Here is a 26,038-nt window from a genome sequence, read left to right on the forward strand (position 1 = left end):
TGGGACAGCCTGTGTTCTTGGGTAGCTCTAGCAACACCAGGAGAACATCTTCTACCTCTCCTCCAGCATGCCTCTGCCCAGCCAGGGGAGAGGTGATCCCTGCAGCCTGGCCACCCTCAGAGAACCTCAACAGCCCCAGGCTGGGTACTTTGAGCCAAGCAGCACAAACACATCCACCCTACAGGCAACAGGAGCTCTGGCTCCCCACAATTAAGAGCAGGGTTGCTACTCTCCAACCTATTCTGCTCTAGAAGGCCTCTTGGCCAGAAAGGGAACAGATTTTCATTTGAGAGGAAGATGAAGGATCTCCCTCTGTTGAAAAAGCCCCACAAGGCCCTGGAGGCACCAGGAAAGGAGACTCATTTACTACAGCTTGTAGGCTTCAGCAGCAGTGCAGGTGGAGAGAGCTCCTGTGCTTTGTGCAGGCAAGTGAGGATGGTTACCTGTGCAAAACAGGTAGGGAAGAGACAGGCTCCTGCCCCTCTCCCTTTGGGCAGGGGCCAACAGCTCCACTCCACAGTCACGACCAAGCCATGGCAGGGGGCATCAGGGTGGGAAACAACAGGGGGACAGAGGACAAGCAGAGACTTACACCTACCCTCTTCCACACCGCACCTTACATGTCATCTCCCCCCCCCTCCCCTCAACCCAGGAGTGGTGACCCAGCCCTTTGAGCAAAGGAAGGGTGATGTCCCTTCCACCCAGCCTCACCCAGGTTCGTGCCACAGGCAGCACCCACAGCACTGCCTGCCCCCATAGCGTGCACAGTCCTGTTTGCTTTACACCAGTGGCTCCACTGGCACAAAATGACCAATTCAAAGAGCTGGCCTCACATGAGGCCAGAAGTTAATTGTACCCACAGTGCCATGAGCAGCAAGTTACTGTAAATCCACAGCAGCTGGAACCCCCTCCCCAGTGCTGGGTCACAGTAGGGGGCACAGGCAGAAAGCATTAGCACAGACATGCTAGAGGCAGAGTTTATTACACTACACAGGCTAAGAACCCTGGGCAAGACCCCACACGGGTAAGAATCAAACCAGCTCTTTATCAAAAAGTTAATACTATAGTCAACCCCATTCTCCTTTGGTCATTACAAAGCAAGAGAACTATTAAAAGAAAGATATTTATACACAGAGGGAAGCTGAAGAGATTCTATCCAGCCCTTCCCTCCCACTCCCAGCACATTCAGGTGCCCGGTCTTCCAGCCATCAGGAGCAGCAGAGTATCAAATCTTCACAAGATGTCAGGTTGTTGGGGTTTTATTATTATTGTTGTCAATAAAAGCAATAATTACCAAGAGCTGCCATTCCTGTTCCTCCCCAGGGAGGGTGGAGGGGCAACACCAGCTCCCCTCCCTCTCTGCCCTCCAAGTGTAGGGGATGGCTGTGTACACAGGTGTGTGAGGATGTGCACACACTTCCTCTTGCCAGTGCACACACACAGCACAGCTGGCACAGGCAATGTGGTCTCTGATCCCTCATTTGTACGCAGTCTTTTAAAAAAAATATTGTATTATAATAATAATATGAATTTCTCTTTCCATTTTGTGTCTTCTGGAAAAGTGTCAATCGTCCGTGAGGTCCTGCACAAAGAGGACTTCCGTGTGGCTGAGTCCGGCCTCCTGCAGCGTGGGTGGGTTGGGCCACTCCTCTGTAGGGAGGCAGGGCAGGACACGGCGAGGGAAGTTGGCCTCAATCTGGAACTTTTCAGGGCTTTCTTTCAAGGAAAACAAGAAGTCATGGATCACCTGGAAGAGAAGCACAGAAATAACTGCCAGCTGGGGGAGCAGTGACACAGCCAGACTGCAGCCATGGCATCTCATCAGGGGAAGGTTACCAAATTCACACCATCACTGTGTTGTAGATGCAAGACAGCCATTTTCATAGCATGCATGAAACTGGACTTGTCACAGAGCACCTGGGGAGTCCAGACACTGTTTCTAGCTCGTCCTATACCCTTATTTAACAGGGAGCAACAAGAGCCTCAGCTTTTCAGGAGAAAAGAGTTTCTTCCATTTTTGTTCTCTAATCTCTAAGCTGGTGAGAACAGGCCCCAAGACCCCCTCTTTCTTACCCAGGAACAACTCTGCCTGCTAAGGCTCTTCAAAGGTCACCGTTTGGCAAAGTCCAATGGAACCAAAGCTTTGCTGAGCCACCTGGAGAATCTCTTGAACCTCTTTTACTCTGGGCTTCCTAGAGTAAAAGCTCTGCCCCAAGCTCACCGTCAATGACTGTGTGAAGTGGAATCGCCGCTCCACTCTGGAATCATTAGGCAGCTTGAAAATTATCTTAACACTCTCTGGGTCATCGGGATGTGGTTCGGGAGGAAGGCATTCAGACTTCCGCTCCTTCTCCTCCTGCAGTGTCTGCAAAGTAAGGAGGGAACAGGAACAATGGGCATGCACTGAACTGACCTTTATGCTCATCCCTCACAGCACAGCTGCTCCAGGAGGTCTGGAGGACACTCAAGCCCCAAGCAAGACAGACAGCCCCAATCTGACAGAAAAGCCCTACTGCAGGTACTGCTTCTATGCAACGTGAGTGTCCAACAGGGCACAGAAGCCCCTCCAATCGTCAGTTTGCTCTCACCTGTCGCCGCCTCTCCTCTGCTAGTTTTTGCTGCTGCACTTCCTCCTCCTTCTTCTTCTTCCTCTCCCGTTCCTCCTTCTTCTTGCGCTCCTTTTCCTGGTCCGCACGCAAGGATGCCAGATATGCCTCATCCTGCTGCTGCCTCAGAACTTGGGTTTGGTTCCTCTCTTCCCTGCAAACATGAGCAGGGAGCAGTCAGGGCTAGCAGGCCCCAAAGCGAAGGTATGGCAGGATGATGGCAGACCCGCGGGTGCAGGAACAACCGCAGACTTGCAGGAGCACACACATCAGGTAATGCCTCATTTAGAGTACCATGAGCTCCTAAAAAGGCAAGGTGAGTCTCCACAGTCCCTACCACACAAACTGTTTCCCTAGGTTGTGTGGAAACAAACTGAACACAGACTTCTCACCCAATGCAGCTTGACAGAGTGGACAGACAGCACTAAGCAGTGTCTGGAATTTCTGCCTCCTATTTGAGGCTCTTCACAGTTATATTTCCCTCAGATAAGTCCTTGAACATTTTAGAAGTCAGAGGCATCAAGATGCATTACTGGGTTCCCACAGAGACCATGGGGCAGACAGACAACATCCTACTTTGGACACAGCCTGCAAATCCCTACGGAGTTACCAGGGGCTAGAGCTCATGCTCTCAAGGCACTACCACCAACACATTCAGAATTTGGGACAGCCAGCCCAGGCACAGCAGCACTCGCTCACTGACTGGCTGCAGACACCTCTCCTCCTGCCTGCAATGCCTTTGCTCCCACTGGTTGTTGTCCAAGCTTTACCTCCAGCATACTAAGGGTGTGCTCCATGTACAGAAAACAGCAGAGCACTCACACCCACCTTTCAGCAGCAGGCCTGTATGGGCAACACAGCCAGCTCCCCAACTACAGGGTGGCCTGAATTTATGGAGCAATGATGCCATGGGAAGAGGAATGTGTTACAGAACAGGAGAAGTTGACCTGCCTGCCTACATATGGTGCCCAGAGGGAGGAAGGGGGCACAGCAGAACCTGCCTCCACAGGGTCTGCATTAATGGAGCTCAGGTGCCTTCATACCTTTCCAGACGTTCGGACACCAGGTATGTCTGGTTGGCATCCATGATGAACATCAGTTGATTGATGAGGTCATCAGCCTGGATGAGGCCTTCTAGCCGCCCAACTACTGTCATTCTGCGATCCTTCAGCATAATCACAGCCAAGAATGGGTACGTGTTCTCTCGCAGAGCTTGGGAGACTGGGAAACAGGCACAAACATGACCATAACTGCCCCATCCAGAAGGGTCAGCAAGGGGTACAGCACAAATGCTTTCCATCATCAAGGGCCTGGGAAAGCAGCTTCCACAGCCACTATCTATTCCAAGGCAGAAAAGGCCTCAAGCTCCATTTTGTCAAACCAAACCCTACAAATTAGCAAAGGGAGGAAGTGGCATTGAGCATAGAGACTGAGGGGAAAACCCCCAAGCTTTCAAATAACCAAAAAAGTTCTTTAATTAAGCAAGAAGTAAATTGCTCTGAATGTCGAGTCAAAATGGGACAAAGAATCTTGGGTTTAAACAGGTTAACCCCAGAGAAACACTCGCTAACATTAAGGATGGCCAGACTCTGGACAATACTGTCATGGGGAAGACAGCAGAGCGTCCATCCTGGACATTTCAGCACAAAATTACACTGTTTCTGCCAGAAGCATGCTCTGTCTTGAGGCAGGGAATGAAGCGAATCAGGGGCTTTTAAGTTACTGTTCATCTATGACTGCTGAACACCTCCTCCTCAAAACACGCAAGGCACACCACACGACTTGGGGCTGTCATTATCAATGGAGCCCTTCAAACTACATCAGAGCACCCCGTGGATTAAATGAAAGGCCATGATCCCTTCCAGCTCTGCTTTCTAGGCTGTGACTCCAAAGCACTGCAGCAATAAAACAGCAATAAGCAGAAAGAATGGCTTTCTAAGAGACATTTAAGGTGTGAATAGCTGGTAGTTGGAACTATGAAGCCAAGAATGACCCAGATTTAGAACCAGAACTCCTGGACTCTCTCACCATGAAACAGGAAGGCTCTGAAGGGACACAGGAGGCATGAACGGAACTTTGGGAGAAGGCTCCACTTGCAGCAAAACTCTACCAAAATGCTGGCAGGCCAGGTATCAACAGCTCTGGAAAGACAGTACTTAAGAGGCCCTCACTGTGGACTTTCAAGGAGAAAGAGAAACTGGGTGTGGAGCAAGAGACGACTATCTCGGGGAAAGAATGCACCTAACAAGTTGCTCCTGGCCTCAGGCATAACACGAACCAGTGTTAAGGGCACAGCTAGTTAGATACTTGTTTCTGCACTCAGTTTAATCCTCAGCACACACCCACCAACTCCCATTAACAAGGCACTGAAAACAGCCTGAATATCCACAGCAAAAAGCATACAAGCAGGACTGCCCAGAAGCATGGAGCAGTGGATGTTAAGAACAGAATGTACTTCCCTGGCACCCAAACAGGCCTTCTGAGATACCACATAAAAACCAACACGTATTTCCCCATGCAATCCTAAAAATCTCTTGTCTATTTGCACAAAACCCAACAGTGTGTTTCAAACGCTTAAATTTGTCAACATTTGGCTTGTTCTAGGAGAGGATAGATAAAGCTCAGGAGGGACACACTCACCTCTGTATCCCTCTGGTTTATTGGTTGAGCAAGCCCAGAAGAGCATTCTAGTGTTTATGAGGGTGATCACCTCAGGTACACACAGTGTATTGCTAGGGGATGAGAAGAGATAACATTAATGAAGCCGCATTTAAAGTGCAAAGATAACTATTTGGAAAACTCTCCTACCTACCGGCAGAATTCATCTGTGTCTTGGTGGTCATCTCCATGAAGATAAACCAACAGGAAGCGCAGCTCCCGCTTGGCATCATTCAGTGCCTTGGTGTAAGAGCAGAGGGGGTAAAGTTACAGGGTCTCTATGCAGGGGAAAGCAACACCCACAAGACTTCTGTGACACAGCTCAGCAACATTCACCAGGGCCATTACTCTGCCACTAGCGTGGTTTTAATGAAGCAGCAGTGGAGAATGAACCTGTCAGACCTTCTGACTAAACCCTCATTTAAGGGGGCTAAAATGGCGTTCTTTCATACCCTTTTCAGGATGTGGCTTTGGAGAACACTGAACTCTGAGCAAACACAGGTAGGCAACTGCATGGATTGACACCCCCATCGCCCCACCAGACTCAGCTGGCAGTGAAGAACCCTCCTTCATCCCTCAGACTCGGAGCAGCAAAGGCTGGATTTTCCACTCTAGCCTATACAGGACACAATCTTCAGACTACATCAAATGAAAACACTACTAAAAGAGATAACTCAATAATGCTGCAGGCCTCAACAAAACAAAAAACCACCACAAAAAACCTTTTTGCATCTACAGTCTCTGGATTCCACCCACCCAAGAGCATTTCTTAACAAGACCACAGGATAAGCGCACAATAGGCTCCCTGTTTTACTGGCACTGAGCTTTGGTAGCCTAGCCATTCCGTGGTTATTTAAGTTTGGATTCCAGGCAAGACAGAGGGGCCTAGAACTGCAGAGGCAGCAAGCTCCATTGCTGTGCAGCATGGAGCAGATTCAGACTCCACATTCTTCTCTGGCACTTGGGAAGCAGCACTGATCCAACTGTCAGCTGGGACACACTACTGGAGACCCTCCCTTAGCTAGGCTGAAAAGCTGCAGAAGAGGCAGTACCCGTTGGGACATCCCTCTTTTACAGAGAGCATACCATTGGCCCAGATCTAACATATGGAACCCTTGTCTCACATAATTTCTTCAGGGGCTCCCTCAATGTTGAGGTCCCACACCATGTTCTGGAGTTGCATTGTAATACAAGCCCAGGCAGTTAATCCCAATTTGGTGAACAGAAGGACAGCCTCTGGCATACCACATCAGTTTATAAAAACAAAGGCAGGATTACAAAGAATAGCTGTTGGCTACAGAGCCATACAGACAGTCGAGGAACAGTCAGAGCAGCTTTGCTTTCCAACTTTGCAGCCTTGGCATATCATCAAGCCTGGCAGATACTGGTTTTCCAATACACTTCTTCACTAGCTCTCCATTACACTGTTAGAGAGTTTGGGGACAAACGCTGGGCTTTTAAATGACAAGTGATTTTGCCATGTGGGCCCCGATACCATCTGGCAAAATCCCCACTCTCCATATCCCCAGGATCTATGCACCAACATGCGACACTGACCTGGCTGTAAGTTCCCTGGTAGAAGACAGGGTGTATCCTCCCATATTTTTCCTCAAACATATGAATAAACGAAATAATGTCACCCACTGGGTCAGTGACCCGACTACGAGGATCGGGGCGTATAAAACGCAGAGCAAACCTAGGAAGGAAGCAAAGGACACTGGAAATTCAGCTTACTGACTTTCTGAAGAACAGGTCCAGACAGTCACTGGTATTTATAAGGAGGGAAAAAAGTCACAGCTGAAACCCTTGAAAAAATATAATCACAACCTAAACTGCCACCTGCTCCAAACTGATACCATTGCTACAGAAACTCCCCCATCAAATATTATCTCATGCCAGGCACCAACAAATATCTGAATTCTGATTAACAGTTTCAACTTCCTCTGAAGCATCAGGCATATGCCACACCAACAGTATGAGGTTTGAAGAATTTAGTCAAAGACAGGCTGTTAAAAGCCACACAGTTTTGTCCAGATAACTTTGAAAACAGCATTTCTACTATTCCAAGACTAACAATTCTGGAGTGCAAAGAGCTGCAGAAGAGAACATTACACTAGGAAGCCAGTGAAGACAGAAGAAAGTAATTGCTCTGAGCCTGAAAAAGCTTAACTGCAAGGCAGATATCAAAGTTGTTTGGTTCTATTGATGCATAGAAGTTACACTGAACTTTGGAAAAGTCTTTGTGGGGGGGAAGTAATAAAACAGGGGAACTGCCAAAACACCACAAATAGCAGGACTGCTGGATATTTACCACCTTTCAACATTCCTTTTTCCACCAATGCTGTAAGGAAGCAAGATGAACTAGCCCTTCAAGGGAGTAAAGGGAGAAGAGGCAACAAAGGGGAAAACGCAGGAGGTGTTTACAGTTTGTGTTTTGCCAAGTATCATACAAGGATTAGGGCAGGTTAACCCACAGCCCAGCTCAATAGGACGTGATTCTGATCTAGTTGTTTGACCAAGAATACTGGACAGTTTGATGCTGTTTTGCATCCCCTTTGCATGGCAGTCAAACTGTAAATCCACTTTATTATTTCATTTACAGAGCTGCAAGATGCTCTTTTTCTCTGCAATAAGATTTATTTCTTACTAAACAGTGTAGGAACTTTACAAGGCTATAGATAAAGACAGTGGAGCAAATAAATGGAAAATCTACCATTAAAGATCCAAGTGACAGAGATACAGCCAAATCTAAGCTAGAGTGTGCCTTGATGCAGTCAATACATGAGTCAGCACAAAACAGTACTTACCTAAATATATCAAGTAATGTGTAATAGGTAAATCGGAATGGAAGCATTATGAAGTAGTAACCCCATCCTAACAGGCCCTGCAATTACAAACAAAGAATTAGAACAGTCTCCACCCCAGGAACAAGCCTGCTCAAGCAAAGGGTCCACCAGCATCAAGTATACTGGTACACATGGGAGAATCAGCGCTCTAACCACTGCAAAAGAGCTCAGCAACATTTCATGGCTTTGGACACGTCAAATCAAATGTAAGTGACTAACATGGTTCATTCGGAATTCAGTATGACACATCTGAAAAATAGCGTCACTGACTATTCAAGCAGCAATACTTTTGCCACTTGTGCTAATTTTCTTAACTGTACAAAAGGATTAACAGCACTGAGTCTTACAGGTGCTCATGCAAATTTCTTTGTGAAACATTAAAGCAGGTCATTAATACTGTATTCAAGATAATACACTTTGGGGGGGGGCTCTAAAAAGCAAAAATATTATCACTCTGCCATAGGGAGGGGACAGTCCTTTGATCCAACTGAACTGATCAAACAGCTTTATTATGGCACAGCAAAACATTCTGACACAAAGAAGGTCATCTCATACTGTGAACCACACCATGGAGAAAAATCCCACAGTAATAATAGAGGACGAAGGAACAGCTCTACATTTTGTTTTCAGAAGATAAAATATTTAGGAAGGAGATAACAGCATACAAAGAAAACAACTCCCTTCCCTGCTTGCAAGTTCTGTTGTTCACAAAAAATCACCCAAGAAGCAGGACAATCCACTGTAAGATAACTTGCCCTTGGCTGTGGCCTTGAGACAACGTAGCTGTAGATCCTGTGGTCAGCTGTATTGACCTGCAATGGCCGCGATGGAGGAGGATTAAAGACACTTGGGACACCCTCTTGCTCATTCAGTCGGTCCTGTACAGCTGCCTTTGACACAAGAAAGAGTAAAGGGAGGTTTCAGACATTTAAGGATGGCAGAAAATATCTTTTTCATACTTTGGACACCTAACAGTAAGTATTATTTGTCCACAGTCCCAGAGCACTGGATAAGCACAACTCATTACAAACCATAACCACCAATATTCTCTTCTGAATGGAAAGCCAGCACACATGCACTACAGGAAGTTACACAATGTGCCAGTCAAGTCATTGCTCGCAGCAGTAATAACTCTGCTGTGTACTTCTGAAACCAGCTCTCCAGGTGTATCAAGGTACTGTCATAGAGCTACTAGTGTAAATTCAGGGGCTGACAGATTAAATCTTATTGATAGGGCCCCCCCTCCCCACAGAGTACTCCATTTAATCTAGGTACTTGTCAACAGCTACAAATCTTATTTGCAGTGGTACCTCTATGTTCCAGTTGTGCTGCTCCAATGTGTGACGACATTGGTCCATGGACTCTATGCCTGTCAAATCCTAAAGAAGGAGGATAAAAGTAGGTAAGTGCCAGGGAAGTGCTGTATTTTTTACTGTTCTTTGCAACACGTCAGCACAGAGAGGACTTACCACAACACATTGCCACAATACTCTTTCTTTAAAATGCTCTGCTCTCAGTTTAAGAGCAGAGCAACCTGAGCCAACGCAAATTTGTAAACACACAGAAGGCATCAAACGGGGCCTTTGCACTCCTTCAGCATTAGCCAGTTCTCAGCTGTGTCCAAGGTCTGTTACTACAGCTGCACTCAAGTCCAGACAAGAGTCTAACAATGTTGCCCACAAGTTTCACTCTGGAAGGATATGCCAGGCCAATGCCCTCAAATGTCACCTCAAAGCATCAGCTTAAACAGGCAAAACATTTCTGAAAACCTGAGATGACCATTACTTCACTCACTGCAAATACAAATAGATACTGAAACCAAAATGAGCCAGGCACTAATGAAGGTAGTGTTTTCCAGCATCATGGGGGATTCTATGGTAAAAAAATAATCCAGTCCAACACAAACAGGACTCAAAACAGAAAACATAGTCCAAACACACTGGCAGATCTCAAAGCCACTAGACTCTCAACAATGTTTGGAAACACATATTTTAACCCTGTGCCAATCAGAACTTCTGCACAAGAGATCAAGCAACAGTATTTGTTATTACAGGAAGCCATGGCAAGCACCTCTTGAACAGAGACAAATCTTTGCTGAAGTGAACATCCCTGCCACTGTGCCAGAGAAACACATCTCTCCCCACACCATGCACTGCAAGGTGTTTGAACAGACATTTCAGGGTTGTACACTGCACCTATCACCACAGAACCAAAGCACACACTTTCATAGGAAAGCATAAAGCCACAAGCGTGCTGCAGCTACCCTTTTAACAATCCTTTGAAACAGTAAGTGAACTAACATTACAGGTGACACCATTAACAATGCTGGCAATTTTAGAGGAAACAACTGTTATTTTAAAAGGAGTAAAAAGTTTGGTTTTGTTGTGTTTTTTTTTTTTTTTAAGATAACTGGGCTTCAGAAAGCCAAGAAAACAAATATTTAACTTGAATACAAGATGGCAGAAGCAATGACAGTAATTGTCATAAGCAGTGTAACAAACTCAACATAAAAACATGCTGGTGCTCTAAGAAAACTGTTGAAATATGACCATTTCTCCAGCAAGGTCATTCTTGACAAAAGAACTCCACTGACTCTTAAGGCTTCATGTTCTCACCTGGTGGATTTCTCTCCAGACACCTTGGCCAGCTGGTGTAACACTACAGAGGGTGCACGTCCCTCAGTGGCTTAGGGACTGAGCCCAGAGTGAACCAGGCTGCTTTCCCACTGGAATACTACATGCTGTGACAGATGGAGCCTGCTGACCCACAGAGGTTGTGTGAGCTGAACTACACAAGAGCATGGCCTGTCTTCTGCCTGCCAGTTCCACACACTGTTCTCTGCAGCACTCGGGAAGATCTCAGCAGTGCAGGAGTTTGGCAGAGAGCAGGGAACCTTTGCTCTCCATGTCCACCATGCAGGAGAGCACAGCTTTTCTGCAGGGGGCAGCTTGTGATGATTGCAAAAACAGAGCAGTGACTTGATATAAATCCTTGCGCACATTCTCTATTACACCTTGTGATCTAATCCATTGTTAACAATTCTATTTAATTCTGCATGTCATCTCCGCCATTTCTTGCTTCATTTAAAAGACTACCCTGAGGCAGTCATGACAAGCTGACCATTTAAGAATGCACTGAATTGGGTTTTTACTGGAGAAGGATGGCACATCTATTGCCTTCCCTGCCCCCATTCATACATTCCACATGCTATTTCCACTCAAGTCAAACTGTGGACACATGCTCTATTCAATCTCTGGGTTCAGTTGAAACTTTTGAATGTTGCTTGGCTTCCTTCTCATGAAGTCTGCACAGATCTTTACCTTCTCCCCAATATACTGGGCAAAAATCATTGTTTCATTCTGCTGTACAGATTCAGACTGCTCAATGCATTGCTGACATTAACTATGTGACTGCAGTCACTCAGAAAAAAGCACTTCAAAGTCACTGCCCAGTGGTGTATAAATATTTATTAAAAAGTAAGTCTGCAGCAAGCCTTGCAAGGGAGCACTACAGAAGTGAATTTCACAGAAGTGAACTCAGCTGTTGCTGCCAGAATACCTTCATTTATCACTCAGCTTCACAGTTTAGTGTTTTAGTTTAACTATCTTCCTTTAAAGATGTGCTTCACTGAGTAAAATTTAGGGTTCATATTCTAATTTTTTTCTAACCCCAAACTCCTACAGAAGGCACCTTATTGTCCTTTTAGAAGGACAACTTAAAAGGCATCTGCAATTTATCAATTATTTGATTTTACAATGGAGTCACAATGTGTGTTTTTCAAAGCCTTCAAAGTCTTCTGATCACCATTCCTTAACACCCTGGAAGTTCTGCTGCTGTTTGCAAAATTTACGAGATTCAGAAACTCATTCACACCTTGGTTCTAAAGGTCTGGATTATCGCTCAGCACTAATAACAGGGCTTCACGGCTGAACATTGCCTCCTTTTTAAATTATGCAAAATACTTTAGCAGTTTCAGGTCAGAAGGCAGCACCAAAGTAACAGCCATGCAGAACTATCAGCAAACATTTAATGAGCACTGAATCACTTCAACATTTGCAAGACCTACTGGGCTCCACAGAGACAGACTACAGGCCAGCTCGTTTCACCCCTTCCTGACCATCATTACAGCAACAGGCATGCTGCTGGTCAGATCTCTCAGCCTTCTACAATGACACTTCTCCATGGTCTACTTGGAGATCTACTTTTTTTTCCTTAGCATCTTAACACAGTTGTTCTCAACACAAAACAGAAGTGAGAAAACCACTCCAGCAGCACCATGCCCAGCACTCCCACCACTCTTCTGATCAACAAAGCTGCACAATGAAACACTGCAGGAAAAAACCTGCCTGTGTAAAGGCAGCTTTTAAAACTGAACACCTTTTTGAATGTCACTTTGACATGCTCCATAAGACAAACACACTACAGTTCCAGGATATCCTGGAAGACACATATGGGTTCAGGACTTGAACTCAATGGAAGGAACTGCAGAAAGACAGTTCAACTGTCAGATTAGACAACACTTGCTGGTAAACACCGATACTGTTCATTATCATTCCCAACAACCATTTATACTGTTATATCAGTACCTTCTACGGCCACTGCTTCACCTTAGACACAGAAACAGATTAGAAACTTGAAACACCACATCACTTCCACTGCAGCAGTTCACCAGCATTTCTGGTGAACCTCATGGCTCGCTGCAAACTCTGTTATTCACATGCCAAACAAGCACGTTCTTAGTATTGTTAAGGCTAAGAGAACAAACAGTATCTTCCAATCAGTCACTAACTGCTAGTTTCCTGCTCGTTGTAGACTCTCATTAGCTACCTCAGAGAGCACATATCTTACACAGACATAGTAAGTAATAAAAAGGCCTCCTGTAGTTAAAATTAATCCCATTAAACTAGTGCCCTCAAACCTTTAAACAAACATAGAACCAAGCTCAAGACAGTGAATATTTTGTTTTCTAAAGATTAAGTACCACTAATTCCAGGAAAGTTCAATATTGCCTTCTGAAACACCACTCAAAGCATGCTACTCTAAAACATTCTGAAGCTGCTGCTGGATATTATTATTCACATCTCTCACCTTTGAGGCTGCTCAGAATGCTAAAGTTTTCTCAATGCTGAAGTAGCACAAAGTGCAATTCCATGCTTCAAAGGCAGAAGGAATACCCCCGAGTGGACAAAGTTTGTAAACTGGACTTACAAAACTGTTCCCTCTGCAGCTACGCTCGTATGTTGAAATGCAGCATAAGAGATGCAAATCCACAGGACTGTAACTGGCACTGCTCTCAATTCCCAACCCACTGCCAAATTCCAGAGAATTATGTTTCCAAGGGTAAAGAACATCTGACTTTACACAACAAAAAAGCCTTTACAAAGACAGTTTCTCTTTGCATATTACAGCAAATGCCTTTATGAGGATTTTGATCAATACGCAACACACTGAGTAGGAAATACACCTGGAGTTTCTTGTTTCCTTCTTCCTCTTTAGAGATGTTTTCAGTCCTGAGCATTTTATTTTCCCCAGTTGAAGTTAGAGACGGTATCATGAGTGCTAACTTTTTCCTCTGCAAATGACACTCCATTACTGTGCATTAGCATACTATAACATTAGACATCAGCCCAAACGTAATGGGGCCCAGATCAATAACCAGATTCTACAAAAGCTGCTCTGCTGTTTCTTCCATCTCCCAAATGGAACTGTATCTCCACAGCTCTAAGCTGTTCACATCAAGTTTCTCTCTACAGATGTCAAGACAGCCAAGTCTTGACAGATAAAAAATTTAGATGCTTTTATTCCTTTACATTAGCCAATGCTTTGCCAGTAAATGGGAGGCTGAAAGCGTGCAAGAGTGCTTTGTTGCTTTTATTTCAAGTTTATCCCAATTATCTCTCCATATTATTTTTTACTCCATTAACCCATCATAGCAGGGTGGCAGACAACTGTTCTATTCCAACCCTGTTGGTAGGAAGAGAGCTGCTACCTTCACCATTCTGCCAGCAGAGCTGTTTATATAAGCACTACCAAAACACATCAAACAAATATCAAACAAGCATGTATTTAAACTGTAACCCTGATGGCTTGGTCCACAAACAGGACAGCAGGCATTCACCTATCTACCTTGGAAGGAGCAACTTCCCACAGAAGTAGGATAAATAGTGTAGGGTAATAGCATCCTCATCCAGAGCAGCTGTTTGCTGGGTGAATGGCAGTCTACAGCTCTTGCTCAATGCTTCTCTTCTGACTCTCCCTTTAACTGTAACACTACTGAGGGCCTTCTGCTATTGCTTACCTCATCTCTGTTAGACCCGCTCCCTTCTTTCCTAGTCTGCTCTGTGGCTTTATTCACATTGCAGTGGCATGCCACCTTCTGTGGAAGTACGATGTTCTGCCATCACAGAATGTTGTACAAATTACGTATGACTAAATCACAAAAGTGTAAAGTTATCTTTGAAAACATTTAAGTGTTCCCTGTGAAGACAGAAGAAATCCTTGAAAGGTTTACAAGCTAACTGTAGCAGTGTTTTGCAGCAATAGCAATGTACAAATGATTTTAGTGAAACTTAGCCATCCTCTCCAAACACCAAACACTATTTAACAGAGTCCAGCTAAAGGAAACAAGAAAAAAAATCTTTTCCAGGTGGACTGATTATCTCATTTCAAAGAAACAGGCAGAACTACACACCTGAGCCCCTTTCAGTCAGGTGTGACATACTAAAGGAGAAGGAATCACCAGTGAAGCCTGTCTCCAGCCCAGCCCTGGTGAAAAACTAATCCCCATATACCCCAGGGAAAAGAAAAATGAGAGAATCCTGGTATTGAAGCCTTCTGGACTACAGCTTTCACATCAGGCTCTGGACAGTAGCTGTCTTCTAGCTGAAAAATTTCTCCTCTCTATAGTCTAAGGAGCATTTCCCTCCACTTCAAACCAGGGCTCAACAGGAAGCCAGACTAAAACCTTAATCCCTCCTTCTACTTCCCCTCCAGCCCCCAGCCTGCTGCCCATGGCAACACCAGGTAGCATCAGGAAACAGGATTCTTTAGTTTCACAGCTGCCCACAGGGTATTGAAAATAGCAACAGGGACACTGATGAGTGCAGCTGGTCCTATCTGTCCAGATTCAGTAGATTCAGTACTACAGTATGTTACAGCAAGAGAATGGGAGCTGGAAGACAGCTTTTGCACATATATATGCAGCATAAGGCAATGGCTTAAACCTCATATACTTACCAGGGAAACAGTAGCATTGGGAAAGCAATTGTTAACATCACTCTGCCTGCCTTTGCCCATATGTTAAGGTTGCCCAATGAACTTAATATGCAGTAAAGATTTAGACAGGATTTTTTCTGTTAAAAAGTTTCCTCACAGCTATAGTCATGGAGAAACACAGCAGTACATTAATTACTTCAGGAGGTTGTTGATTCTCCCTGGCTCAGAGATAAAGGCTTGGCAAACACCTGTCTGGAACAATGAGGAACACTTGCATCTATATCAGCTGTGGAAGGCAGAGCTGGATGCCTCCGAAGTCCCTTTAAGCCCTATAATTCTACAGTTACATCATAGGGGAAAAAATACAAAGCAGAGTCTTAAAAAAATGAAGATGAAGCAACAAAATCAGACAAAACACTCTCGGAAGAAAATATTGTATTTGTAAAAGAACTCTGCAATCCAAGAAACACCACCATGCCCTACAATTCAGAAGCAAACCCAAGGCACCTGAAGATAATTTTCATCCACCAGCATGTTTAATTACATCTCACTGAGCAGCCCTAAGGATTTCAACTCCACAGCACTGTTTTCTTCCCAATAAACCACAACTGCAGATTGTTTTTTTTAATTATTCAGTTGCTGCACAGCCCCAAGGCCCTGGCAAACAAAAGGTTAAGCAACCCAGCCCATGTTATACAGCAAGATTAGATCATTCCAATCCCCAGTGGCCTCCCCCTAGTAGGCATTACCAAACAGTGAAGGTTAGAAACAATTTTCTGAGAAACCACATTCCACAGAAACCCACTGGCTAACCCTCCCCTTCATTGCTGATGACAAGAAAGGGAATTTTTCAGACTACCTAATTAAAATGGCCGGAACTTACCGAGGAATTTTTCCCGTACAGAAGTAATGGGGTTTATTCAGTAGTCACATCCTGCCTCCCCAATTAGCGATGACAGAACACCATTCCTAATGGAGCGCTCAGGGCACGCATAGCACCGGCCAGCCTCTCACAAAGGCCCCAGCCCGGGAGAGCCCGCAGCCCGAGGAGCCCAAGCCCCACACAGGAGCTTCACTCGCCTCCGCGGGGAGCACCCCTGTCCCCACCAGGACTGGGACCACAGGACTCTCTCCTCTCGCCTCCCATTAAGGCCAGGCCTGACATCTCCGCGCTGCCGGGCCCGCTCCGGGCGAGGCCTGCCCCAGCTGTGTGAGCCCCGTACCCGCGGCCCGGCGCAGGCCGGCAGGACCCCAGCGCCAGCGAGGTGGGCCCAGCCCAGTCCGTTCCGTGCCCGCGCGCCGCCTCCTCCGCTCCCGCCGGCCGGCACGGGCCCCCCCGACGCGGCACCTGGAACTGCAGCAGCTTCTCGGTCTGCTCCGCCGTCAGCTCCCGCTCCTCAGGCGCCGCCATTTTGCTGCCGCCTCTTGACCCGCCGCTCCGTCACTCTCCGGAACTGACGTCTCCCACCTGCACTTCCGCCCCGACTCCGGGGCGCGCGCGCGCGAGCCGCTGCTACGAAGCCAATGGCCGTTTATCGGCCGCAACCGGAAATGCTCGAGCACGTTCCGGAGAAAGCCGAAATGTTCTCGGCTATCCGGAAAAACCCGAATCCTCATCAACGGGTCGCGCCGCTCTCGGGTGTTCCCGATGGGCGCACGAAGAGTTCCGAAGCGTGCCGAAAACCGCCCGGACGTTTCCGGAGCTGGCCGTTGGGGGGGGGTGGCCGCTTTTGGCTGTGGGAGCGGGCCCCGCGGGTAGAGGCCTGGCGCCCGGGGCGGGGGACGTGGGGCGGGGCCCCTCGGGAGCTGGTTGGGCTGCCTGTCACCGGGGCGGCCTGTCAGCCACCGGGTGGGTCCTGCCCGGGCACCTCCCGTCCCGCCGCGTCGCCCGTCTACCGGCGGCGGCTCCACCCAAGATGGCGGCCACGGCGGGCGTCAGCCAAGATGGTGGCTGCGAGGGGCCGCCCGCTCCCACCCCAGAGAGCTACGAGTGCGCGCGTGGTTGGGGACGGTGCCCCGGGACCACGGCCCTGCGAGCCCGGGGTGAGGCGAGCGGGCAGCCCCGGTCCCCCATGCCCGCGGTAGGGCCGCGCCCGTTCCGGCTACCCACGCACCCGGCTGCGGCGATGCAGGGAGCGGGCTGCCGCTCGGCCCCCGCCGGCGGCCTGGCGATGCGCCGGGAGGCGGGGAAGCAGGACGCGCCCGCCGGAGCCGCCCCGCCGCTGATGTCAGCGCGGCTGCCCCGCCCGCCGCCGCAGTGACAGCTCCGCCCGGGCCCAGTCGGGCCCAGCCCAGTCGAGCCGCGCAGCCGGAGCGGGAGCGGGGCGGGCGGGCCAGCCATGGCCGACGACTTCGGCTTCTTTTCCTCGTCCGAGGGGGCCGGCGCCGAGGAGGACCCGGCCGCCGCCTTCTTGGCGCAGCAGGAGAGCGAGATCGCGGGCATCGAGAACGACGAGGGCTTCGGGCCGACCGACGGCGAATCGGCCGCCGCCCCAGGCGGGCAGGCGGCCCCGCCGGAACCGGGTGAGCGCCGCGCTACGGCAGGGGGGCCGCGGGGTCTGCCTGGGTGCGTGTCCGGTGGGCATGGAGGGGGCTGCCACCCCTCTGGGTATAAAGGACTTTGCCCTCTCTTGCCCCGAGGGCAGGGAGGGGTGCCGTCCAGGCTGCACTCCCGAGTCATTGCGGTTCCCCGTGGGATGCACAGCATCCCCACTGGGTGATGGGATCCATGCTGCACCCCCAATGGGCAGGCAGTGGGATTCCCCTGTGCACCAGGCCTACATCCCAGCAAGGACTATCCAGGGCCTGTGCCTGGTCCCAAAAGGCTTGATGTTGGGGTTCCCTCTGAAGTGTCAGGATGTGGGCTGAATCCTGAGCTGGGACTTGCCATCTGTGCGGTGATTTCTTCCCCTTGTGCTCAGGCTGGGTTCCCTGGGTTGGATCGACCCCCATCTCCATGTCTCAATGTCCCCAGCTAGGGCAGTGTGAGAGGCATCCAGGCAGAGCTGAGGAGCAATGACAACCGTGTCACTGTCCCCACAGACAGGAGAGCCCTTTGGGGTCCAAAATGGAAGGCATTTCTATTGGGGACATTGTGCTGCCAGACCCCGGAGATCCTGATCTCTTGCCTAGGGCCAGCAGGGGCTCAGGGGTCTGCTCTCTGCATGGACATAGGGACGCTGCCACCACAGTATTCTGGCTCCTTTCCCTAACCTAGGCCCACAAGGCCTCCTTGTTTTGGCTGTGGAGGAGTGGTTTCACCTCTCCGCATAGGGCTGCGGGGGCAGACCTGAGCCCGGAGAGGTGTTGACAGTTGCGGTGATAAATGCAGTCAGACGGGCTGGAGCTGGGTGTAGTTGGAGCTGCACCATGGGGGTGAGCACTGTGGGAATGGTGCTTGCCTGAGCTGTGCCATGGCTGTGTGGCTGCCTGTGCCTGCAGTTAGTTGGCTGATAGAAGCCCTGTGGTCGTCACTTGGGAGAGCTCAGGGCCTGGAATCTGCCTCCTTGAAAGACTCTTCTCTCCCAGCAGCAGTCCCCCACACAGGGCTGGCCTTGTGGCCCTGGTGTGCAGCTCTCGGTGTTCTCTGGGGCTGGGGGGAGATGGGACTGTGCCCCAGCTGTGGGTGTCAGTGGTGCCTCATTCTCAGCCCTAATCTTGCAGCTCATCCCAGGGGTATCCCCCCCAGCTGGGGTCCTCTTGAGAACCTTGGCGTGCATGCCTGCCCTCCTCTCCTGGTGGAGCACACTGCGGGACTTCTGTGGGTTCTGTCCCTGGCAGGGCTGCCTTCCTGTTGCAGTCCTGCACTGCTGGGTACTCAGCCAACAGCTTCTGGGTCATTTGTGTCCATTGGTAGACTCTGCCTGGCTGCTTGTGGGTTGGGGCTGGTCAGGTTGTCTCTGTACAGTCAGAGCACCTGCCTGTGTCCAGCCTCATGCCTGGAACAGTTTTCCTAATCTTCAGATAAGATAAAACACCAGTGAAAACACCATAAAAACATAAATGCCCAGAGAGGCTTGTTGGGGATAGAGAGAGGTGCTGGATGAATCCCACTCAGGACAGAAGACAGCAGGGCCTGGCCCACTTATGCGGAGCTGTTGTGGATGGGTGTGCTGGGCTGGAAACAGCACAGCCACATCCCCCAGGAACTGACTTTCTTCTTTTTCCATGAACCCTAGCCCCTCTGGGATCACCTGTAGCTCCCATAATCGTGTTTCTCCTTCTCTCCTCCTTTTTCTCTAGCTGGTTTCCAGAATGGAGGGGCCACTGTCAATGGAGATGTCTTTCAGGTGAGAGCTCAGCCCCTTGTCCCAGCCCAGTGGTACTAAGGGGGATTGGGTGGGTATGGGGCCAGCACTCCACTGCTCTGCCCCCAGGATTGACTGGAGTTTGCTATCCCGCCCCAGAACAGCTATGGTGCTCCTGGAAAGGTCTGGGTCTCCAGAGGAAGTCTTGGTTGCTCCATTCTCAACTGTCTTTGAAGAGAAGATTGGTCCCGCCTGCCATGACCTGCCCCAAATCTGTTTGCAGGTGCCCTGTGCCCTGAGGGAGTGCCTGGGCTGTAAAAGCAGATGACAAATCCTCCGTTCCCCACAGAAGCCCCCTCTCTCCAGCCTGGGTAGCTCCTGGAGGCCTCCAGGGCAGTCAGGAGCGTCTCTTGGCAGAGGCCAGAGCCAGGACAGGGCTGCCACGGGACACTCACTTTGCTGTGGCCTTGCTGCTGAGTCCTGGCAGCATCTCCCATTAAACCCACTTGCCCCATGGCCAAGGGTGTTTCATGGGGCCCACCCACCTGCATCTCTGCTCCCTCTGTGAGCCCACAGCCCAGCTCTGCTGGCTACAGAAGCTGTGCCAGCATCTGACAAACTCTTCACCCCACTCAGCACCCAGCAGAGTGGCATGTGCATTGCCCGTGCCTAGTTTACAAGATGATAATCACATTAGAGATGAGGCAGACTTAATTAGATTTGGGATCTTGGAGGAGAGCTGTAATCCCATCGCTGAGCTCGATGTCGAGCTGGGTGTCCTGGCCAGCAGAAGGTGTTAGGGGAGGTGCTGAGCCAGCGTGGTGCTGAGCCAGCGTGGTGCTGGGCCTGGTGGGAGCTGTACAGGCAGCTCTGCTTGGAGGAGCAAGGGAGGCTCTTGCCTGCAGGCTGGTGTCCAGACAGAGAGCGGAGCCTCACTCGGGCCCTGCATCTCGCCTGGGCTCTCCCGTCTGTTGTGGCCAAGCCTCTAACGATGCTCAGTCCTGGGGCTGCCTTGGCCTGAGTCAGGACACGGGAAGCCTGGTGCTGGTGGGGAGCGTGTCGCAAAGCTGGTGGCTGTCCTCTGTTGTGGGCCTGCCCAGAGGATGCGAGAGCAGCGTTGGCAGTGAGCAGCAACTCAAGGATGGGTGGCTGGGCTGGGCTGTGGGAAGAGCTGGTGCCGATGGTGAGGTGCTCATGTTCTGCAGGAGTCCAATGGCCCCACGGATGCCTATGCAGCCATAGCCAAGGCTGACCGGCTGACCCAGGAACCTGAGAGCATCCGCAAGTGGAGGGAGGAGCAGAAGAAGCGCCTGGAGGAGCTGGGTGAGACCCGAGGCTGTGTGTGGCCATGCTTGTGGCACCTCGTGACGTGGCAGTCGGGGCCCTTGGGGTCCCTCACCTAGCGGCAACCCTTCTGCATCCCAGAGAGGTGTCTTGTGTCCCATGCTGTGTGGGTGCCCCTGCCAAAGATCTGCTGTCCTTGGGGCAGTGACGCCTTTCAGTCAGTGCTCCAGTGGGGATTGGGGACAGGCCTGGGGGGCTGCAGCTGTCCTGCCTGCCAGGGGCTGCCCAGCAGACCCAGTGGGTGCCGGTCTGACTGACGGGGTCTGTCTCGCCCTGGCCTTAGATGCGGCATCAAAGGTGACTGAGCAGGAATGGCGTGAGAAGGCCAAGAAGGACCTGGAGGAGTGGAACCTACGTCAGAATGAGCAGATGGAGAAGAACCGGGCAAACAACAGGTACGTTGGGGTCAGCGTGGCTGCAAGGGCTGCAATGGGAGCTGCTGTGCAGCCAGATCTGCCTTCCTGGCATGTCTTGGGGGCCTCTGTCCCCACAGTGAGGCCCAGCCCAGCAGGGATGGAGCTTTGCCAGGCGAGGGCTTCGAGTGGTTCTGGTGGCTGTGCAGAGCTGCCCTGGCTGGGACCATGGAGGGATCACAGTGGGATCTCAGTGCCTCCTGCCCCCTGCATGGGCCTTGCATTGGGGCAGGGTTGGGGCGCTCTCTGTGCAGCCTTGCCATTGCTGGCAGGTTTTCCTGGTGCCATGTATGCTGTGATGAGTGGGTCATGCTCTGTGGGAGGACGCTAACCCCTTCTCTGTTTCTCTCTTTCTAACCCTCTGCCTGCCTGTCTGCTCTGCGCTCTCTCTCTGTCTGTGCCTCCGGGGCTAGGATCGCTGACAAAGCCTTTTACCAGCAGCCGGACGCCGATGTGATTGGCTATGTGTATGTGCCTCTTACAGACCATATCCTGCCCTGCAGGGTCTGGGGGTCCTGGCCCCAGCACTGGCTGCCCAGCCAAGGGGAGAGGGGATGCTGGGAGGTACTGGGCCCTGGTGAGGTCCCGGAAGGAGGATGCTGCAGCTGAGCATCTCCAAATGGTGGAGTCTTAGGAGGCAAGTGGAGCTCCTGGAAATGCCTCTGTGGGGGCTGGTTGAAGAGGCAAAGCCGTGGGGTCTTGTGCCTTTTGGGGGACAGCTCTGGGGGCAGAGAAATCTTGGGAGCAGGCAGACACCCCCGCGCCCCTGGATGAATGATATCTTGGGTGAGTGCAGCCAACAGCAGCCTTGAGCATCGTGTGTCTCTGGATTCCGGAGGACACTGAGCTCATCTGCTGGAGCAAGGGGACAGGAGGCAGGGATGTGAGGGGTTCCCAAAAAGGGGAGGGTTTCCTTGGAAAGAGTTCTGCTAGTGACAACCCTCAATTTCTCTGCAGGGCCTCAGAGGAAGCATTCCTGAAGGAGTCCAAGGAGGAAACCCCGGGCTCCGAGTGGGAGAAGGTGGCCCAGCTCTGTGATTTCAACCCCAAGAGCAGCAAGCAGAGCAAGGATGTCTCGCGGATGCGCTCGGTGCTCATCTCCCTCAAACAGACGCCCCTGTCCCGCTAGCTGCCACCTGGCACAGCTGGGAATGCAGCAGGGCAAGGCCAGGCTCACCAAGCCGGGTGGCTTTGTGGGGCCAGCCCATGAGGGGCCTCACCCTGCCTGCCTCTGCTCCCTGGTGTTTGCCTCGGCTGTTACTGGTTGTAACTCTCCCCATGGTTTTCCTTTGCTTAAAAGGTGCATCGGTTTCTTTTTACACTTATTTATTACTGTGGCATTTCCCCGGGAAGCGACACTGGGTGGTAAAGCTGAGTTAGGAGGGGAGCCCTGGGCTCTGCGGGAGGTTGTGCCCAGGTGCCTGGCTCAGTGAGAGGGGGAACACCCCACCTGCTGTTCCCCACCTCACCCCTGTGCTGGGAATAAATTTGCCTGTGGCTGTCCTGGTGCTGGGCAGCCGCAGGTATGGCAGCCCTGTCTCTGGCCCTGGGTCCTAGCCCCAAGACAGAGATCCTGGCAGGACCCTGGGCTCCCATCTGCCTTTCCGGTGGGGTTCAGAGCTGGCTGTGGGGCTGGGAGCATTGAGGAAGAGCCCTGAGCTCTGCACCGCGAGGTCCTGCAGGGAGCACGGCTGCCATGCAATGCTGCTGGGCTAGTGGGGCCTGAGGAATGTGAGTGCAGGCTGGACCAGGACTGCCAGTGGTTGTCCCAAGCCCAGAACTCTCCCCAGCCTGGCTGTGCACCCCAAAAAAACAGCAGGGCTCCAAGCAGCAGTTGTTGTGTCCGTGTCCTATCTGTCCTGTGGGACTGCTGGTGCCAGGCAACATGGTGGTGTGGGGCACTGGGAAGGGGCCATGGGGTGAGTGTGCAGGATGTTTTCTGTCCCTCTGCACGGCCACCAGCAGTTGGGAATGTGGGGTGCCAGGCTTCAGGGGCCCTTGGCTCTGCTCTGCTCCTTCCCCCTGCCACTAGGATGGGAGACAGGGTGTGTGATTGCAGGAAAGCAGGTAAGAAGGTCCAGCTGCTGTAGGGCAGGTTGAGCCCCCCCCCCAGCTCCCTAACCCAGGGGCCTAGAGCAGGATTGGGCAGTTCTGGTGCTGGGGCTTGTGCTGTCCCTGGACAACAAGCTGCACATCTGTCTGCAGCTGCTTTGTGGCTTCTCTTTGGCCCCCGCTGGATTTGCACACCTAAGGCAGCGCAGCGAGATGCCTCAGTCCCGCTCCCCACGCTGCAAGGCACACGCTTTCAAGCCCCAACACCAGCTTTTTCTCCTCTGCTTGGTGAGGCTGGCACCAGCCCCTCCAGCTCTAAGCCCAGCCCTTGAAACCCACAAACCTCCCAGCCAGCAGGAAAGGGGCAGGCCTGAGCGCACCCTGCTGCAGGCAGCCTGGAGGTTGTGCCCTGGGTCTGGCCCGCTGAGGGCTTGGGAAGGGCTTCCAGCAGCGGGCTGGGGGGACATGGAGCAAAGCCCACAAAACATTTGGTTGAACCTCACTGCAGAGCCCTGCTCAGCTAATACAGCAAGTCTGCAGAGCTCTCCTGGCCTGCAGTTATGGCTCTGTGAGTCAGGAAGGTCACCTGCCCTGCTGCTGCAGCAGCCCTCAGGGGGCAACTGGGCAGCCCTGGCTCTGGGGCACAGGCTCAGCAGTGGGCTGGAAAGGGAAATGGGTGTGTAGGGAGTCACTTGGTGGCGTGTACTGAGCTTGTGCCCCCTTGTCCGTAGGACTGATTGCTCCTCTGTCCCCCTGCGCTCCAGCATGCGTAGGCAGCTCCACTGCGGTGTGGGATGGACACTGATGCAGGATACCTCGGGACTTGGCTGCCTGCCTCTGCCTTTCACTGCGGAGCAGCGGGAAGTGCCTCTGGCTGCTTCCCCGGGGGCAGGGAGCTCCCCGCTGTGCTTTGTCCCTCCAGTTCCCGCAGGCAACTGGGCCCCTGGGTCCCCCAGCTGCTGTGCACCCCGTGTCAGGCAGGGGCAGCCAGCTCCCGGGGAGCCGTGCCCACAGCTGTCCTACACCCCCTCAGCTTTGGTATCTGTGACTGTTCAAATTACCTGTTAAAATAAACCGACATCTCCAATCGTACGGGGCAGTCGTCTTTCTGCTTCAGCAACGCAAATGCATGTGTTTAGGAGAACCCACAGCCACGAAGCCTCCTGCGGAAAGAGGGGGCTGGAGGAGAACCAGATCCCACAGGAAAAAACAGGAACAAGGGGAAGGGCCAGAGGGTTTGTGCTAGGCCAGGGCAGCAGGACTGGGGGGCTCCGCTCTGCCCCCAGGGAGCTGTGAGCTCCTGCTCATCCAGCCAGGCTGAGCCACTCCTCAGCCCACTGTGCCCATCTCTGGGCTGCCGAGGGATTGCGCTTGCAGATCTGCCCACCAGCTGTCTCTCGCACCCCTGCCCCAAGCTGGCTGGGCTGGTAGTGCCAGCAAGACAGCCAAAAGCAGCTGCTTCTGGTAAAGGCCAGGGAAGGCCAGCAGCATCACGGCCCTGCAGCAGGAACGATCCTGGTTCCCTGGTGCAAAGGTGGAGCTCACCCTGCTCAGCACCAGTGATGGCTTGTCCCCCACCCTCCCATTTCAGAAATCAGCTCTGGTGGGGAAGAGCCTTCCCCCTCTTGTCAAGGCCCACCGGCACCATGGTTCCCCAGACAGGACAAACCAAGCGCTCATTTGCGGGCAGAGCGAGTTTACCCCTCGCCCTGTCCTCCAGAGCTGCTTGTAAGGGCAAAGTGGGACCAGCAAGCTGCCAGGCAGCCAGCTGCAACACCACTGCAAGCCGAGGGGTACGGGGCACAGGCGCCAATGTGCACACACCCAGAGCAAAGCCTGAAAACGCTCCAGGCAGCTCCACGTGAGGAGGCACTGCAGCACAGTTAGCAGGGTCGGTGTCCCTTTCCCCGGCACAGATACACTCTGCCAACAGGCAGGTACAAGCTGCCGCAGCCATGTGGCCAACAGATCTGATGACCCCATTTCCTCCCCACTCTGTGACCCTGACGCAGAAGAGCAAAGCCTTGTTGCTCACTAAACACCTCTGGTACGATCCAAATGATCCAACGCCAACAGCAGGACATGGAGCCACCCGTGACGATGTTTGTCATGACACAGGCAGCGTGGCTCCCTCTGGGAACAGGACATTTGCTCAGCAGCCAGTTCCAGCTCATGTGAAGCAGTGAGCCGCGCAGGAATTGACTCCCCAGCAGCAGTAGCGCGTCCCAGAGAATGCAACCAGAATGGAAATGCGAGTTCCCAAGTTGTTTTCACAGGGAGTCGCATTTCTTGTGTCCTGCTTGCGTCACCACGGCTTTGAGGCGGCCGTGCCTGCTCCCTTCGCTTCCTACACTGTTTACCCTTCTGACTTCTCAATGCTCTGCAATCCAGTTTCAGTCAGAATCTTGCTGCAATTCACTTTATTACTCACCGGTTGCAACCAAACAGATTACATACTCTCCCCAAACAACTCGTGCTGCTTGTGAACTCTGTCCTGCCAGGATCAAGCCATAAACACAACTGTTCCTTCCTACCCAGGCAGCTCATTTCTCAAATGCTGGTGGACTGCCTGACTAAAGCCGCACCTCCATGCAGGCCACAACCCACCAGACACAATTTTAACGGATTGTGACAGCACCGAGCAGGGATAAGAGGTC

At 51.4% G+C, this 26,038-nt stretch overlaps 2 protein-coding genes across 3 annotated transcripts; one reads left to right on the forward strand and one right to left on the reverse strand.

Annotated features, from left to right (window-relative positions):
- Positions 1–963: 963 nt before the first annotated feature.
- Positions 964–17,523, reverse strand: FAF2 (Fas associated factor family member 2). The gene is made up of 11 exons (XM_075766726.1): positions 16,674–17,523; positions 9,421–9,489; positions 8,866–9,000; positions 8,072–8,148; positions 6,822–6,960; positions 5,419–5,504; positions 5,247–5,338; positions 3,650–3,827; positions 2,589–2,760; positions 2,222–2,365; positions 964–1,747 (listed from the first exon to the last, which is right to left on the reverse strand). Exons 1-11 carry the CDS (start codon positions 16,734–16,736, stop codon positions 1,565–1,567), a joined length of 1,338 nt encoding a protein of 445 aa, XP_075622841.1. The 5' UTR covers positions 16,737–17,523; the 3' UTR covers positions 964–1,564.
- A 28-nt stretch (positions 17,524–17,551) lies between these two features.
- On the forward strand, positions 17,552–24,473 carry CLTB (clathrin light chain B). 2 transcript variants are annotated; one of them, XM_075766727.1, is made up of 6 exons: positions 17,552–17,848; positions 19,568–19,614; positions 20,778–20,895; positions 21,200–21,311; positions 21,743–21,796; positions 22,287–24,473. In XM_075766727.1, exons 1-6 carry the CDS (start codon positions 17,665–17,667, stop codon positions 22,456–22,458), a joined length of 687 nt encoding a protein of 228 aa, XP_075622842.1. In that variant the 5' UTR covers positions 17,552–17,664; the 3' UTR covers positions 22,459–24,473. The 2 variants fall into 2 exon arrangements, with proteins under 2 accessions (XP_075622842.1, XP_075622843.1); XM_075766728.1 differs by lacking the exon at positions 21,743–21,796 and having other exon boundaries at positions 17,562–17,848.
- The last annotated feature ends 1,565 nt before the right edge of the window (positions 24,474–26,038 follow it).

This window comes from Balearica regulorum, chromosome 14 (genome assembly GCF_011004875.1).
Source record: "Balearica regulorum gibbericeps isolate bBalReg1 chromosome 14, bBalReg1.pri, whole genome shotgun sequence".
NCBI lineage: Eukaryota > Metazoa > Chordata > Aves > Gruiformes > Gruidae > Balearica > Balearica regulorum.